The 13622-nt window shown below is 44.2% G+C and overlaps 1 protein-coding gene across 1 annotated transcript; it reads right to left on the reverse strand.

Moving 5' to 3' along the window:
- Positions 1-2843: 2843 nt before the first annotated feature.
- Positions 2844-12857, reverse strand: SOX9 (SRY-box transcription factor 9). Its single transcript, XM_060764224.2, has 3 exons — positions 11738-12857; positions 6995-7248; positions 2844-5847 (listed from the first exon to the last, which is right to left on the reverse strand). The coding sequence occupies exons 1-3, from the start codon at positions 12250-12252 to the stop codon at positions 5030-5032; spliced, it is 1587 nt and encodes a 528-aa protein (XP_060620207.2). The 5' UTR covers positions 12253-12857; the 3' UTR covers positions 2844-5029.
- Positions 12858-13622: the final 765 nt, after the last annotated feature.

Here is a 13622-nt window from a genome sequence, read left to right on the forward strand (position 1 = left end):
GCCTCTGTGAAATGCAATGCCAAATCCTTCTGAACAAATATTGACAAGAAAGCTGTGATAGGTTTTCCTTAGGGTAACTGTAGGTTAGAAGCTATGTGAGGTCACACAACTGAAAGCTTTCAGATAGCTTTATTAGATGCAACTGATGTAGGGCAAGTTTTTCCCCCTACACCATCCATATATGGCTACTTCTCTAAGAAATATAGTCTTATTGCACAAAGGGGAAAGAAGACTGCTAGGCAATTATGTAATCAAACACAGTATGGCTTTTACACTGTCAAGTGGAATCAAGATTTCAAAGCCCAGGACTTCTATTACAGGGCACCTTGGATTTTTCTCCTCTCATTACTCCTTTCCATCTGATTTTTTCCATGACCTATTATATAGATATACATTTAGTGATAAGTTAGCATTTGCAAGGCTTGCTAAATGGGCTGAGTTTCCTTTTTGTGGAGTACAGCTGAAGCATTCTCTGCAGAGTTCACTGTAAACACTGCATTGTTGCTAATAGATTTGTGCAAATGGATAATGTTCAGTAACCTTTTACTGTTGCCAGATTTTTTTTGTGACCCCAACATTGAGCTATGGGGGTCATTTGAGCTCGGGACAGACAGTTTAAGAAGCTGTGTTCTCTTAGACCAGTGTTTCTCAACCTGGAGGTCGGGGCCCCTGGGTGGGTCGCGAGGGGGCATCATAGGGGTCTCCAAAGACCATCAGAAAACACAGTATTTTCTGTTGGTTATGGGGGTTCTGTGTGGGAAGTTTGCTCCAATTCAGTCGTTGATGGAGTTCCGAATGCTCTTTGATTGTAGGTGATGAACTATAAATCTCAGCAACTACAACTCCAAATGTCAAGGTCTATTTTCCCCAAACTCCACCAGTGTTAACATTTGGGCATACTGAGTATTCTGGCCAAGTTTGGTTCAGATCCATCATTCTTTGAGCCCATAGTGTTCTCTGTATGTAGGTGAACTACAACTCCAAGACTCAAGGTCAATGCCTACCAAACCCTTCTAGTATTTTCAGTGGGTCATGGCAGTTCTGTGTGCCAAGTTTGGTTCAATTCCATTGTTGGTGGAGTTCAGAATGCTCTTTGATTGTAGGTGAACTATAAATCCCAGCAACTACAACTCCCTACTGACAAAATCAATTTCTCCCAACCCCACCAGTATTCAAATTTGGGTGTATTGGGTATTTGTACCAAATATGGTCCAGTGAAGGAAAATACATCCTGCATATCAGATATTTACATTACAATTCATAACAGTAGCAAAATTACAGTTATGCAATACCAATAATGTTGTGGTGGGAGTCAGCACAACATGAGGAACTGTATTAAGGGGTCACAGCATTAGGAAGGTTGAGAACCACTGTCTTAGACCACTGCAATGGCCATTACTTGACTTTCTATTGATACCATGTTTGCTCATTGCTTCCATTTTACTTCCAAACATGAAACAGTTATTAAAGCCTCTAACTTCCTTTTAAAATTCAACAGTCGAGGGAAATGTGTCTGTTTGAAAAGGCTACCTCCAAGTAAAAAGTTACGTGCAAGAGTACCTGACAGATTTTTAAAGGTAAGGATACTTCACAGAAGGAAATTAAAAGGGACGTGGCAAGAGAGGAATGGGATGCTTATCTCTATTGCTTGTCCACTTCAAAAATATCCTCCCTAAGATAGCTTTACTCTCAAATCCATTAGGTTTGCATAGAATAATTTCTTGCACCTGTATTATTTGTATAATATACACATGATACAACTATAACTAGGCCAGGAAATTTCAAGGTGTGATGTTTATGTGGAGTGAATGTGAGACTGAGTTGTGAACAACCCAAACCAGTTCTGTCAGCCATTACAATAACAAATGTTCCTGCAATCCTTTTGCCCAACTTTGGCCTGTCCCCAATGTAACAGGCCACGCTTGTCCCATGTAAAGGGTAGTAGAAGACCTCCCTACTGTTTTATGAAAACTTAATGTTCCTATTTTAGGATCTGGGAACTATGTCACTAGAAATGACTTCCAGGAGCTGATCTGCTATCAAGTGGCCATTTAATGGAGATTAGCTCTACAAATGGCAGGTGTGAATGAATCATAGGGCCATCCAGTTCAATCTCATTTTGCCATACAGGAAAACAGAAAGCACTCTGACAGATGGCCATCCAGCCTCAGCTTTAAAACCTCCTAAGAAGGAGATCCACAATACTTCCATGCAGCATATTCTACTGTTGAAAAGCTCTTCCTGTCAGGAATTTCTTCTGAAAGTTTCCAGAAAGAAATGAAATGGGGCCATCTCTCCATAAAGGTGAGCCTATCACTGAGAACAGCTCCATCAGTTACAGGCAGAAAGGCTCCTGTGAGAACTAGGGAGACTCTGAGTACTGAGAAATGCAAATCTGTTGGATCAATAGGCTAACATGGACAAACAGCTGTGACTGAATAAAGATACAAATGGTTATATCCTTACCAAAAGAGGGAATGTGAGATGTGATACGTTTGCTTCAGCAACAGATAATGTAATTCAATAAGCTTGATTTCACTTAAAGTTTAATACAATGTATATTTATTGCAAACAATAATATACAAAAAGGTAAGTTTTACAGAGAACCAAAGGGATTTGCAAACAAAATGACACACACAGAAAAACCTTAACTAAAACTGATTTTTAAAAGGACAGGTCTTTTAAGTTACAGAAATATTTTTAAAAAGATATTTTCAATATAGAAATAGAAAAGATACCATATTATAAGAGTGCTTTAAGATTTTCTTCTACTGAATTCTCTACAAAACTGTTAACAAGTATATCTTTTTTAAGAAAAAAATAGTTGGCTACTTTTTTTCAAAAAAAAAAAATAGCAATCTATAACTGTTCAGCCACAGCTTTGCTGATGTTAGTTTCTCTCCCCCAACCTCCCTCTTAAATCAAATAGCAGAAAGAAGTGGAAGGCTAGCAAGGCACATTGGGAGCTATCCGTCAAGAACTTCTGGTCTGCAGCTTCCCTTCATTTATTTGGGGTTTTCAAGGAATCAAGAAGAGAAAAAAAAAACCTATGGAAATGTGCAAACCCCATGGAAGAGAAGCTTTCCAGAGCAGCAAAGTGTGATGATTGTACCCATGTTTGTGTTGCCTCAATTGGACACATGACGACCTGGATTACAAAGATGTTTGAATGGAGCAGAGAGACTTTGAGTGGGTTGTATTACTTCAGTTGATAGTCATTCAGAAAATATCTATCCTCTGTATATTTATTTTTAAAAGGAGGAAGTACAAAGGAGGATTTTTTTCTTTTGAAACATTCATGCACACTTAGAGAGCATTTCAAAATGGTGTCCCCACCTTTAATGGTGGGGACAATTCTCCCTTCTTGTTACCTCCTTCTTCTGCTGCATGTAAGAGAGACTTAGGTCCAGTTCATGAGTCAAGAGGCACCAAGGCAGAAAACAAGGCAAATGACTCAGTGATACACTACTTTTGCAATCTTGTACTTATACAGTGAAAAATTGAAGGGAGCAGAGGAAGCTTTCCAGTTTATTCTTTAAACAATAAGGAAAAGAGAGAAAGGAAAACAAGGAAGCAGATGTATTTGTACAAACCTAAGACACATTTTGGAGGAATAATAATAATAACAATAATAATAATAAAATACAAAAAAAATAAAAGAACAAGAGAGATAAATAAAAAAAACAGGTTATTGATTTAGACCATAATTTAACAATTAGGCACCATATACCTTCTGTGTAAGACTCTTCAATTTCTGCTTACATTACATGACCTTGTGATGTGGAAGAGAGGAAATGGAAGAAACACTTCTGATTAAAAAACTCTTTTTTCACAAAATAAATATATATATTTCCTTTTTCCCACCAAAAAAGGTCACCAATCAAGTTTCCTAAAGGCAGTATCTCCCCCTGCATCTCCACCATCACTCTCACAATAGACTCCAGGGAATAGAAAATTTAGTTTACAATGGGATTTGTAGGAAAGGTGGAATTTAGACTAGAAAACTTTCCCTCACACAGAGGAGCCCATGTCAGAAGCCAAGGCTCTATCTCTGTGCATGTGTGTGAAGGAATATTGGCATGTGGCTTTAAAATTGGGTGCTGCTGGTTGCCAAGAATATAAACATATTTTTTTAAAAGCTTCAGACCTTCAAACTGACTCTTCTCCTTTAGAGACTCATATTTTCCCTCTTGGCAACGAGGAAAATCATTGTGCAAGTCTCTTGGAAGCTATCACAGGGTTGTTCTTTAAGGCTTTTCATGAATGTTACATTAAGGCTCAAGGTGTTATTTCTTTAAAAGAATTATCCCAAAATATATATTTACTTCCAAGCTAGAAAAATAATGTCTCTTTCCAAATCCACATCATCACATTGAGCAAGTGACCACTGGTTAGTGAGGAAATATTCCCCCTTTGTTTTGTGGACTTCATTTTTTGCTCTCCACAAGCAAAAGATTATATAAAAATACCTCTGACAGCAAGAAAAAGAGCTAAGGCATATTGTTTTGTTAAGTATTGTTTAACTGTCAAAAGCAAAAGATGGAACATTGTTTATTTTTTTAAAAAAAGTATGTCTAAAAACATGAAGTAAAATTACATATAAATCCCCTCAAATTGGTAACGAATCATACACAGTACATACTAAAAATATTTAAAATAGAGAAGATTCCTCACAGAGGAACACTTTGACTCTTGTCTCTTTTTGTCTTTTTATTTTTAGTTATCGTTAAAAAAAAAACAATCACCAAGTCCAGATCTAGGCAAACTAAGTTGGTTGCTTGAAGAAGAAAAAAGAAGAAATTGCCTTCAAATTAAGTTTTAAGTCATCCAGGGAATGTTCAATTTTTGAGAAAAAACAGTCTGGCCAATTTTGAAAGGATGCGGTAGTGCACAAGGCATTCTGGTTTTTTTCTCTCTCTTTCTTCCAACTTCCCGCTCACTCGTTCATTTGCTGTTAGCATTTTTTCTTTTTCCTTTCCGGTCTAAAACTGTTCTAAGTCTGAGGAAGTTTTCACCACGGTTCAAACTCTCAAGGCCTGGTGAGCTGGGTGTAGACGGGCTGTTCCCAGTGCTGGGGGCTGTGGGTTTGGGGGATGGATGGCACCCCAGTAGTGTCTGCAATGGGTGTGTACATGGGCCGCTGGGCGGGGTTCATGTACGTGAAGGTGGAGTAGAGGCTGGAGCCCTGACTGGCGGCATGGCTGTAATAGGAATTGGAGCTCTGGTGGTCTGTGTAGTCATACTGTGAGCGTGTGATGGTGGGGTAGGAGGAGCCATAGTGCTGGAGGTTGAAGGAGCTGTAGCTCATCTGTTGGGGGGAATGCTGCTGCTGCTCACTGTAATGGCTGGGACTGAGCTGCTCTGTCTTGATGTGTGTCCTCTGTTGTGGAGGCTGCCCTGGCTCACTGCTCAGGGTGGTCAACGTATGGGCCTGTGGCTGCGGAGGCTGCTGAGCTTGGGATGGTGGTGGCTGTGAGGATGGTGGCGGCTGCTGAGTGGGTGGCTGCTTGGACATCCAGACATGCCCAGGACCGGTGGGAGTTGCGGTCGTGCTGCTGATCCCATAGCTGCCAGTGTAGGTGACTTGTCCAGGCTGACCGTGGGTGGCTGGGACACCTGGATGGCCATTGGGTGGAAGATACTGGTCAAACTCATTGACATCAAAGGTCTCAATGTTGGAAATGACATCGCTGCTGAGCTCGCCAATGTCCACATCACGGAAGTCGATATGAGGCGGCTGCCTTCCCCCTTCTTGCAGTGGGCGGCCTTCCCGCTTCAGGTCCTGCTTCCCAGTCTGGACATCTGTTTTGGGGGTGGTGGGAGGAGTAGGAGGCCCTTGAGACTGCCCTATAGGTAATACAAAGGAAAAGTACGTGTTTATAGTAGATGCCTACTACTTTTTTCATCTCTGGTATCAAACTGCAGACAGACCACACCTGGGCCTATCTCTTCCTACCGATACAATTACAAAGAGAGTGACATAAAGCCATGAAAATCTAGCAGTGGCCATTTTAAATCAGCTAGAGGTGTTGTATTAACAGTGATAGCAAAGTTAATGGTTAATTCAGACTGGAAGTGAGTAAATGAGAAACCGTTGAAGGTAGGCAGTTAGTTGCTTGGCAATAAACCAGGGTTTTTTTTTTTAAAGCAAGGAGTATTTTTAAGCTACAAGAAATGATAATACTATCCAACAAAATTTGAAAAAGGTTCTGTTCCTGGTTTGAAAATATTATTTCCTGTTTAATTGTGCAGGATTTACTTTGATAGTAGCTGTTATACTCCAGAAACTTTGTTTTTGTGGTTGACACAAACTATGTTGAATTGGTTGAGACTTCATCAGCTATTCACTGAAAAATTATAGCAAAATGTGCTACAGAATGTCCCGCAAAAACAAAGTTTTTGCAGTTTAATAAACCTTTTCCATGTTCTTATGACAGAGCCAATTAGGAAATGGCGTTTATAATCCAGGGACAGAAAATATGTTACATAGTGTAATCTATTTAAAAGGGGGGAAAAGAGAAGAAAAACTGCTCACAGAAATGGTTTGCTAAGCAGTGTAACAGATTTTAGAGAAAGGCAAGGATTTTTTTGACTATACTCTTTGTAAATTATATTTTGTGCTGACGTCTCTCCACATCATTTTCTCACAAAAGATACATTCACAGCTATGATGAATTTCTGAAGACATGTCCCATACATATGTTACTTGCATCTATAGTTTTCTGTACCCACTATGATTTCCAAAGGTATATGTTATTGATAGGGTCATCTGGCTAACTGCTGGACATCTGGACATCTGTTTTGGGGGTGGTGGGAGGAGTAGGAGGCCCTTGAGACTGCCCTATAGGTAATACAAAGGAAAAGTACGTGTTTATAGTAGATGCCTACTACTAAGTGCTAAGTGTCCTGTACTATTCAGCTCTTTCTGTGTGTCTGTCTACGAGCATTCTCATTTTCTTTTGCAAACAGTGACTTTGGAAGACAGTGCACTTACCAGAATGTTCTCCGGGGGAATGTACTTCACTCATGCTGGAGGAAGACTGAGGGGAATCTGCCTGAAGGGCCTTGAAGATAGCATTAGGAGAGATGTGGGTTTGTTCAGAGCCTTCCTCCTGCTCAGCCTGCCCGTTTTTGACTGACTTTCTCCTTCGGGGCTGGTATTTGTAGTCTGGATGGTCCTTTTTATGTTGCACCCTCAGTCGCTCAGCCTCTTCGACAAAGGGACGTTTCTCACTCTCGTTTAATAACCTGAGCAAGACACAGAAAGACAGGAAAGGCCCCATGGTTATTTTGTTGCTTTTAAAACAACTAAAACTAGGATTTCCATTGCATACAACTTAAGCTAGATTTGTATTGAAGGGACAAAATGGTAAGAAATGCTAAGTTGTGAGAGATTCACAATATGTCCAAAATGAGCTCCTGGTCCTATGAAGCTCAAGATTCATAGACTGATGTGAAAGTGCGACATGCTGTCAAAATGCCAAAGAGCCATAATGAACCTGGCATGCAAGCAGCCATGGGGCTATGCTGCCTTTAAACACGCTGCTATCCTAGCATCTCTTGTCCTTTCAGAAGCAGTAAGGAAATTTCCCAGGCAACATCTGGGCATTGCCAGGAAAGGTACCTCTGCTCCCCACTGATCCATCTTAACCAACTTAAGATCCCTTTCAGTCTTCCAATCTTTTCTAGAAGAATCTAATACACAGTTTTGGTGGCCAACAAACAAAGTGAGATGGAAACCCAAACAAAATATAGCAAGAAGTCAAGTCAGGGGTTTTCCTCCACTCCGTTCCTTAAGCAGAATTCAGTCAGAGACACCACCCCATCCTGGTCAATACCCATGAATGTGGATTCAATAACAGATGAGGTAACAGACACCTTGGATGGTTCACGTTCCTGCACATTATGCCTAAATGCAACAAAATACTCTGCTTCACTTACAAGTGGGGCTTAGCTTTCTCTCTCCCCACTCTTTTGTGTTTTGCTAGTCACAAGCATCAGCTGCTGCCAGGTGACTCACTTTCTCTTATCCCGCCCTCCACTCCCCATTTCCACTGGCACCCTGCAGCAGCAAGTCACCCTTCCTATCCTGCCTCCTTTTGATTCATCCATGTCAAGTTTATGCCAACTATCATCACACCCTTTGTGTGCCTGTCTACATTTTGTTCCCAAGCAAGGTGCGGGGCTTTTTGTGTATGTGTGTCAGGGCTTAGTTTTCTCACTTATTTTTATAGCCAAGCCAGGGGACCTCTGAACTACTAAAGTGAAAATATTGCTGAGTATGTGCAGAGTGCCTTTGAGTGTAACTGCAATGTATCTACACATTTAGTTTGCAAAGGCAGACCTTTTTAACCATTGGATCTGGTTTCCCAGTAGGATTGCAATATTGCTTCTTTCTTTTTTCAAATTGAAGTTTAGCATACCACCTCCATAAATAGTGCTTCATCATTTGACTACACTTGTTTTCTCCTGTTTTGGTTTCTTATCTGCAGAACCAAATCAGGTCTTTTGCATTTTCTATCCCAATCTAAAATAAACAGCAGAGAATACAGGAATATTTTCCAAACCTGCAGTGAAACCCACATTTCTGATTCAGAAGTCATTTTCAAGACAGACCTTACAAATATCACTTGTTTCTAAAGTCTTCTTGAATGTTTTGGGAGATTTATGTACAAGTGCTATATATTGAAATATTTTAAAGGCACCAGATCCCATCTGAATTTAAAAGCTGAAACAACAAATAACAGGTGCTGTAGGATATATTTTAGAAGACTGAAAAGTTAAACCACTTTTTGAGTATTCCTTGCATAATAAAACCCCCATGTCATTCATGGGGTCCCCATAAATCAACAGGCAACTTAAAGACACACATGCACATGCCGTACATGGACTGCAATCTTTCTCTGAAACTCAAGTCGCGAAAACAAATGCTCTCAGCCTCATCCTTTCCTCCACAGTCTCACAGGTCTCTTTCACACCACAGAATCATAGTGTCATTTTCCAACCCTAAATTGTTTCATCTTGAAGAATCCTGGGATTTGCAATGTGTGTGTGTGTGTGTGTGTGTGTGTGTGTGTGTGACCGGGGGGGGGGGGGAGATGGGGTGATCCTTCTCAACAAGTGCGGAATGTGTGTGTTCTCAATCTGGAGCCTCTGCTATCATGAGAAGCAGCTATGGTCTGAACTTACTCTTGGGTAGATGAGTGCAGACCCCTTTCCTCACTTCTTGCTTCCTTGCTAATGTGGTCCCTCCTGCACAATAACACATAGATGTGCAGCTCCTACTTGTTCACTGTGCTTCCATTCACACAGAATCAACAAAATCTTTGTGGGGTAGTGGGGGCAGTGGCCATCTATCTATGTCAATGCACTGCACAGAAGCCAAGAAACAGAGACCACACTGCAGAATCATTGCACCACAATCCCACTCTGACTGCTACAACAGCATCCTTGGGAACACCATGCAGTTTAGGGAGAGGAATCCCGAATACTCAATACCAGGGAACTCTGGTGTCTCCCTAAACTTCAAAGCTCATGGGGAATCTTTATGTGCCTGTCAATTTAGCAGTAGTTTACAACATTTGTCCTACAGGTGTCTTGGACTTCAGCCCCCAACATCCCTGACAGTTGGTCAAACTACCTGGGGGCTTCTGGAAACTGAAGTCTGACATACCCAGAGGACCTAAGGTTGGGAACCACTGCTAACTAGACAGTCACTGGCCTCTGAGTCTGCTTGGTCTAATGTGAAAGACAACTGAGGAAATCCTGGGTCTCTCTAACTCACTCCCATCTCTGTCCCTGGGCTACTGGGTGCATCTATAATGCAGAATGAATACAGTTTGACCCCACTTTAACAGCCATGGCTCAATGCTATGGAATCCTGAGAGTTATAATTGGGTGAGACACCAGCCTTCTTTAGCAGGGAAGGCTAAAGACTCCATGTTTCCATAACATGTCAGTTCAAGTGGTGTCAAACTGTTTCTTCTATGTGTAGCCCTTTTTAAGTTGCTGGGACTGGATTCCTAGGTCCCCTCACTAGCAGAGCCAATTGGAAGATAAGGTCATAATCATGGCCATAGTGAATACAAGTAGTGTGAAAGTATGTCAATTCTACAGTATGGATGCACAACCCCGGAGGGCTCCTCAGTGTGGATGCATTCCCTCTCCCTCCTCCTCTCATTCCTCCTCCAATCTCACCCCCAGAGTTGGCTGAGCTCTATGAGCCATAGCAACAAGTAATTCTAGATCAGAGCTTTCCAAACTGTGTGTCACGACATGTTCGTGTGTTGGCTGCAGCATTTAGGTGAGCTGCACAAATGTAAGGGAAATCTCTGAGTCTATGTAAAATAGGCACCAATTCATATATGTTTAAAAGATATAAATGAAAGGTTTCCATTAGATATGTGGTGTCCCCATTCAGTTTATTACTACAATATATGTATGTGTCCTTATCTTTTAGGAGAGGTGGGTTTACCCTCCAGCTTTCTAGTAAACCTGCACTACTGTGTCATGAAATGATGCATGCCTAAAACATGTTTGGAAAGCTCTGCTATAGAATGCATGAGAATGGTGTGCCCTAGAGTGCTCCTCCCCTTCCCACTCCACCCCAGTTTGCTGGGGCAATTAAAGCGGTGTCAAAGTGTGTTAATTCTAAAGTGTGGGTGCACAGCCACACCCCCAGTTTGCTGAGGCAGTTAAAGCAGTGTCAAAGCATGTTAATCCTAGACTATGGATCCACAGCCCTCCCCTCTGCCCCCAGTTTGCTGAGGCAGCTAAAGTGCTGTGAAAGCATGTGAATTCTACAGTGTAGGTGCTCTTCCCTCTCCCTGCTCTCCTTCCTCCCCCCAAAGGCTAGCCTCCAGAGTTTGCTGAAGAGCTTGCTGCACTCCATAAGCCATGCCACTTGAAATCAGTATGAAAGCATGTCAATTCTGCAGCATGGGATGCCTCTAGAGCAGGCCTGGGCAAGTGTTTTGGACTTCAACTTCCACCATTCCTAACAGACTCATGCCCCTTTCTTTTCCTCCTCAGCTGCTTAAGTGGGAAAGAGAAAGGGAGAAGGAAGGGGCCAGAGGAATTGTGGGAGCTGAAGTCCAAAACACCTGGCCAGAGTTTTCCCAGACTTGCTCTAGAGGGCTTCCCCTTCCCTCCCCCCTGCCCTCTGTCTCTCCCACTGCCATCTCCATCCCTGGTCTACTGGAGGGAATTATGGGAGCTGAAGCCCAAAACACCCATAGGGCTGGAGTTTGCCCATCCTGCTCTAGAGGGTTTCCCCTTCTCTCCCCACCTCTATCCAAGCAATCCTGGGCCACTCTCTAATCTCCGTCCCTAGTCTACTGGTGGGAATTGTGGGAGTTGGAAGGCCGGAGTTTGCCCATGCCTGCTCTAGAGGGTTCTTCCCCCTCCCCTTCCAGGCAATCCTGGATCTCTCTCCCTCTCCCATCTCCATCCCTGGGCTACTGGGTGCATCTACAGTGTAGAATGAATACAGTTTGACCTCACTTTAACTGCCATGGCTCAATGCTATGGAACCCTGGGAGTTGCAATTTGATGAGACACCACCAGCCTTCTTTAGCAGGGAAGGCTAAAGACCCCCTAAAACTACAGGGAGGGAGTGAGTTGTACTTTGGTGAGACCCCAGTTTTCTTTAGCAGGGGGAAGGCTAAAGACCCCTTAAAACTACAGGGAGGGAGGGGGGAAGGGGGGAAAGAGCCCACTCCGCCCGGCGCTTGCTCACCTCCAGAGCTTGCCCAGGGTCTTGCTGAGCTCGGCGTTGTGGAGGTGCGGGTACTGGTCGGCCAGCTTCCTCCGGGCGGCCTGGGCCCAGACCATGAAGGCGTTCATGGGCCGCTTGACGTGGGGCTTGTTCTTGCTGGCGCCGTTGACGCGGACGGGCATGGGCACCAGGGTCCAGTCGTAGCCCTTCAGCACCTGCGAGACGGCCTCCCGGATGCAGACGGGGAACTTGTCCTCCTCGCCGCCTCCAACGCCGCCGCCCCCTCCTCCAACGCCGGCCTCCTTCTTCATCTCGGCGTCGCCGCTCTTGGCGAAGGCGCCTCCGTCGGCGAGGCGGGGAGGGCGGCCCCCGTGGCTACTGCTCCCGCTGCCCTCGGCGTCGGAGCCGGACCCCGAGGGGCAGGGCGAGCCCGAGGAAGAGGCCTCCTCGTCGGAGAGGGCCGGGCTGGGCGCGCCCGCCGAGAGCGCCTTCTCCTGCTCGTCGGACATCTTGAGGAAGGGGTCCAGGAGATTCATGCGAGGAGAGAGAGGGAGGCAGGCAGGCAGGCAGAGGAGGAGAGGGAGAGGGGGTGGAGGCGAAGGGGAGCAAGGAGACAAAACAAAAAGGGAGAATGAAGGGGTGAAGAGGGCGCCTTTAGTTGCTGCAGCCGGCACGGCACGGCATGGGAAGAAGGCGCGAGGAGAGAGCCAGTCGAGCGGGGAAGACTCGGCCCACTCCGGAGCTCAAGAGGCGGGCATCGAATCCCCTCTCTTTCCCCTCTCTCCGCCCTTTCCCCAAAGTCCCTCCAAGCCTGGAGTGATCGTTTTCTCCCTCTCTTCGAAAGGGTTCCCTCAACCCGAGTCTCTCTCTCTTTTTTCCCCCTTTTGCAGGAAAGGAGAAGGGGGCTGGGTTAATTATTCTGATTCCCGCGGCTCTCCTCTCTCGTTTTCTCTTCACTCCTTTCCCAAAGTTCCTTCTCGCAAGTTTGGAGTGAAGGGGGAGAAAGGTAGGGCTATTTTTCCTCTTCCTCCTCCTCCTCCTCCTCTCTTCTTCTCTCCCTTCACACCACTTCTCTTCCAACCAACCACTGGGTTCCGAGCTCGGCTCTCCTCCGTCTCTCGCCTCTCTCTTTAATAAATACTCTCCTCGGCTATTTCACCTTAGAAAATCCCAGCCAATGGCGGCCCTGCTTCTCTAAGGCTGGCAAGGCCAGGATTGGCTGGAAAGTTTTTTTTAATTTCTAACTCCCCCCTCCCTCCCATCCCTTCAAAAGTTTGGGAAGGAGGGGAGAAATGAGCTCAAAAAAGGGAGGGAGCGAGAAAGAGAGAGAGAGAGAAAGGAGGGGGAAAGAGAAAGTCTGTCGCGCGTTGGACTTCCAAACGCTTCTTGTCCCTCCCGGGTCCATTTCTCTTTCTTTCCTATGTTGATCTAAGCAGATTTCTCTTGATGCTTTCAGAGCAAAGAGAAAAGGGCACCCAATCTCATTGAAGCCATGTCACCTTCGCCAATATTGCCTTTTTTCCCAGAAAGGGGGAAGGAAGAGAAAACAACTTTTCTGCTCTTTTCTGTCTTTCCCTCCATCCTTTTCAAAGCCAGTCTCTTGAAAAGGAGGAGGGAAAGGCAGAAAAGAGTGAATCACCTATTGTTATTCTATGGGAGGGTTTGTTTTGATTTTGCTCATCCCACTTCTCTTGCCATCCTGAAAAATGCCAAGAAGAAGGCAACACAAGGAAAGAAACATTTGGCGGTCCAGAATGCCTTAGGATCCTTCCACACAGCCATACATCCCAGAATATCAAGGCAGAATAATCCCACAATATCTGCTTTGAACTGGGTTATCTGAGTCCACACTGCCATATATTCCAGGGCCCTTCCACACAGCCATATAACCCAGAATATCAAGGCA

Source organism: Anolis sagrei, chromosome 2, assembly GCF_037176765.1.
Source record: "Anolis sagrei isolate rAnoSag1 chromosome 2, rAnoSag1.mat, whole genome shotgun sequence".
Classification (NCBI taxonomy): domain Eukaryota; kingdom Metazoa; phylum Chordata; class Lepidosauria; order Squamata; family Dactyloidae; genus Anolis; species Anolis sagrei.

What these genes read in the sequence shown, in the direction of transcription:
- SOX9 (XM_060764224.2), bottom strand. Translation starts at nt 12,252, where the DNA reads ATGAATCTCCTGGACCCCTTCCTCAAGATGTCCGACGAGCAGGAGAAG. An exon ending in ACCCTGGGCAAGCTCTGGAG is followed by an intron (nt 7,249 to 11,737) that starts GTGAGCAAGCGC and finishes TGTCTTGCTCAG; the next exon opens with GTTATTAAACGAGAGTGAGA. An exon ending in TTCCCCCGGAGAACATTCTG is followed by an intron (nt 5,848 to 6,994) that starts GTAAGTGCACTG and finishes TATTACCTATAG; the next exon opens with GGCAGTCTCAAGGGCCTCCT.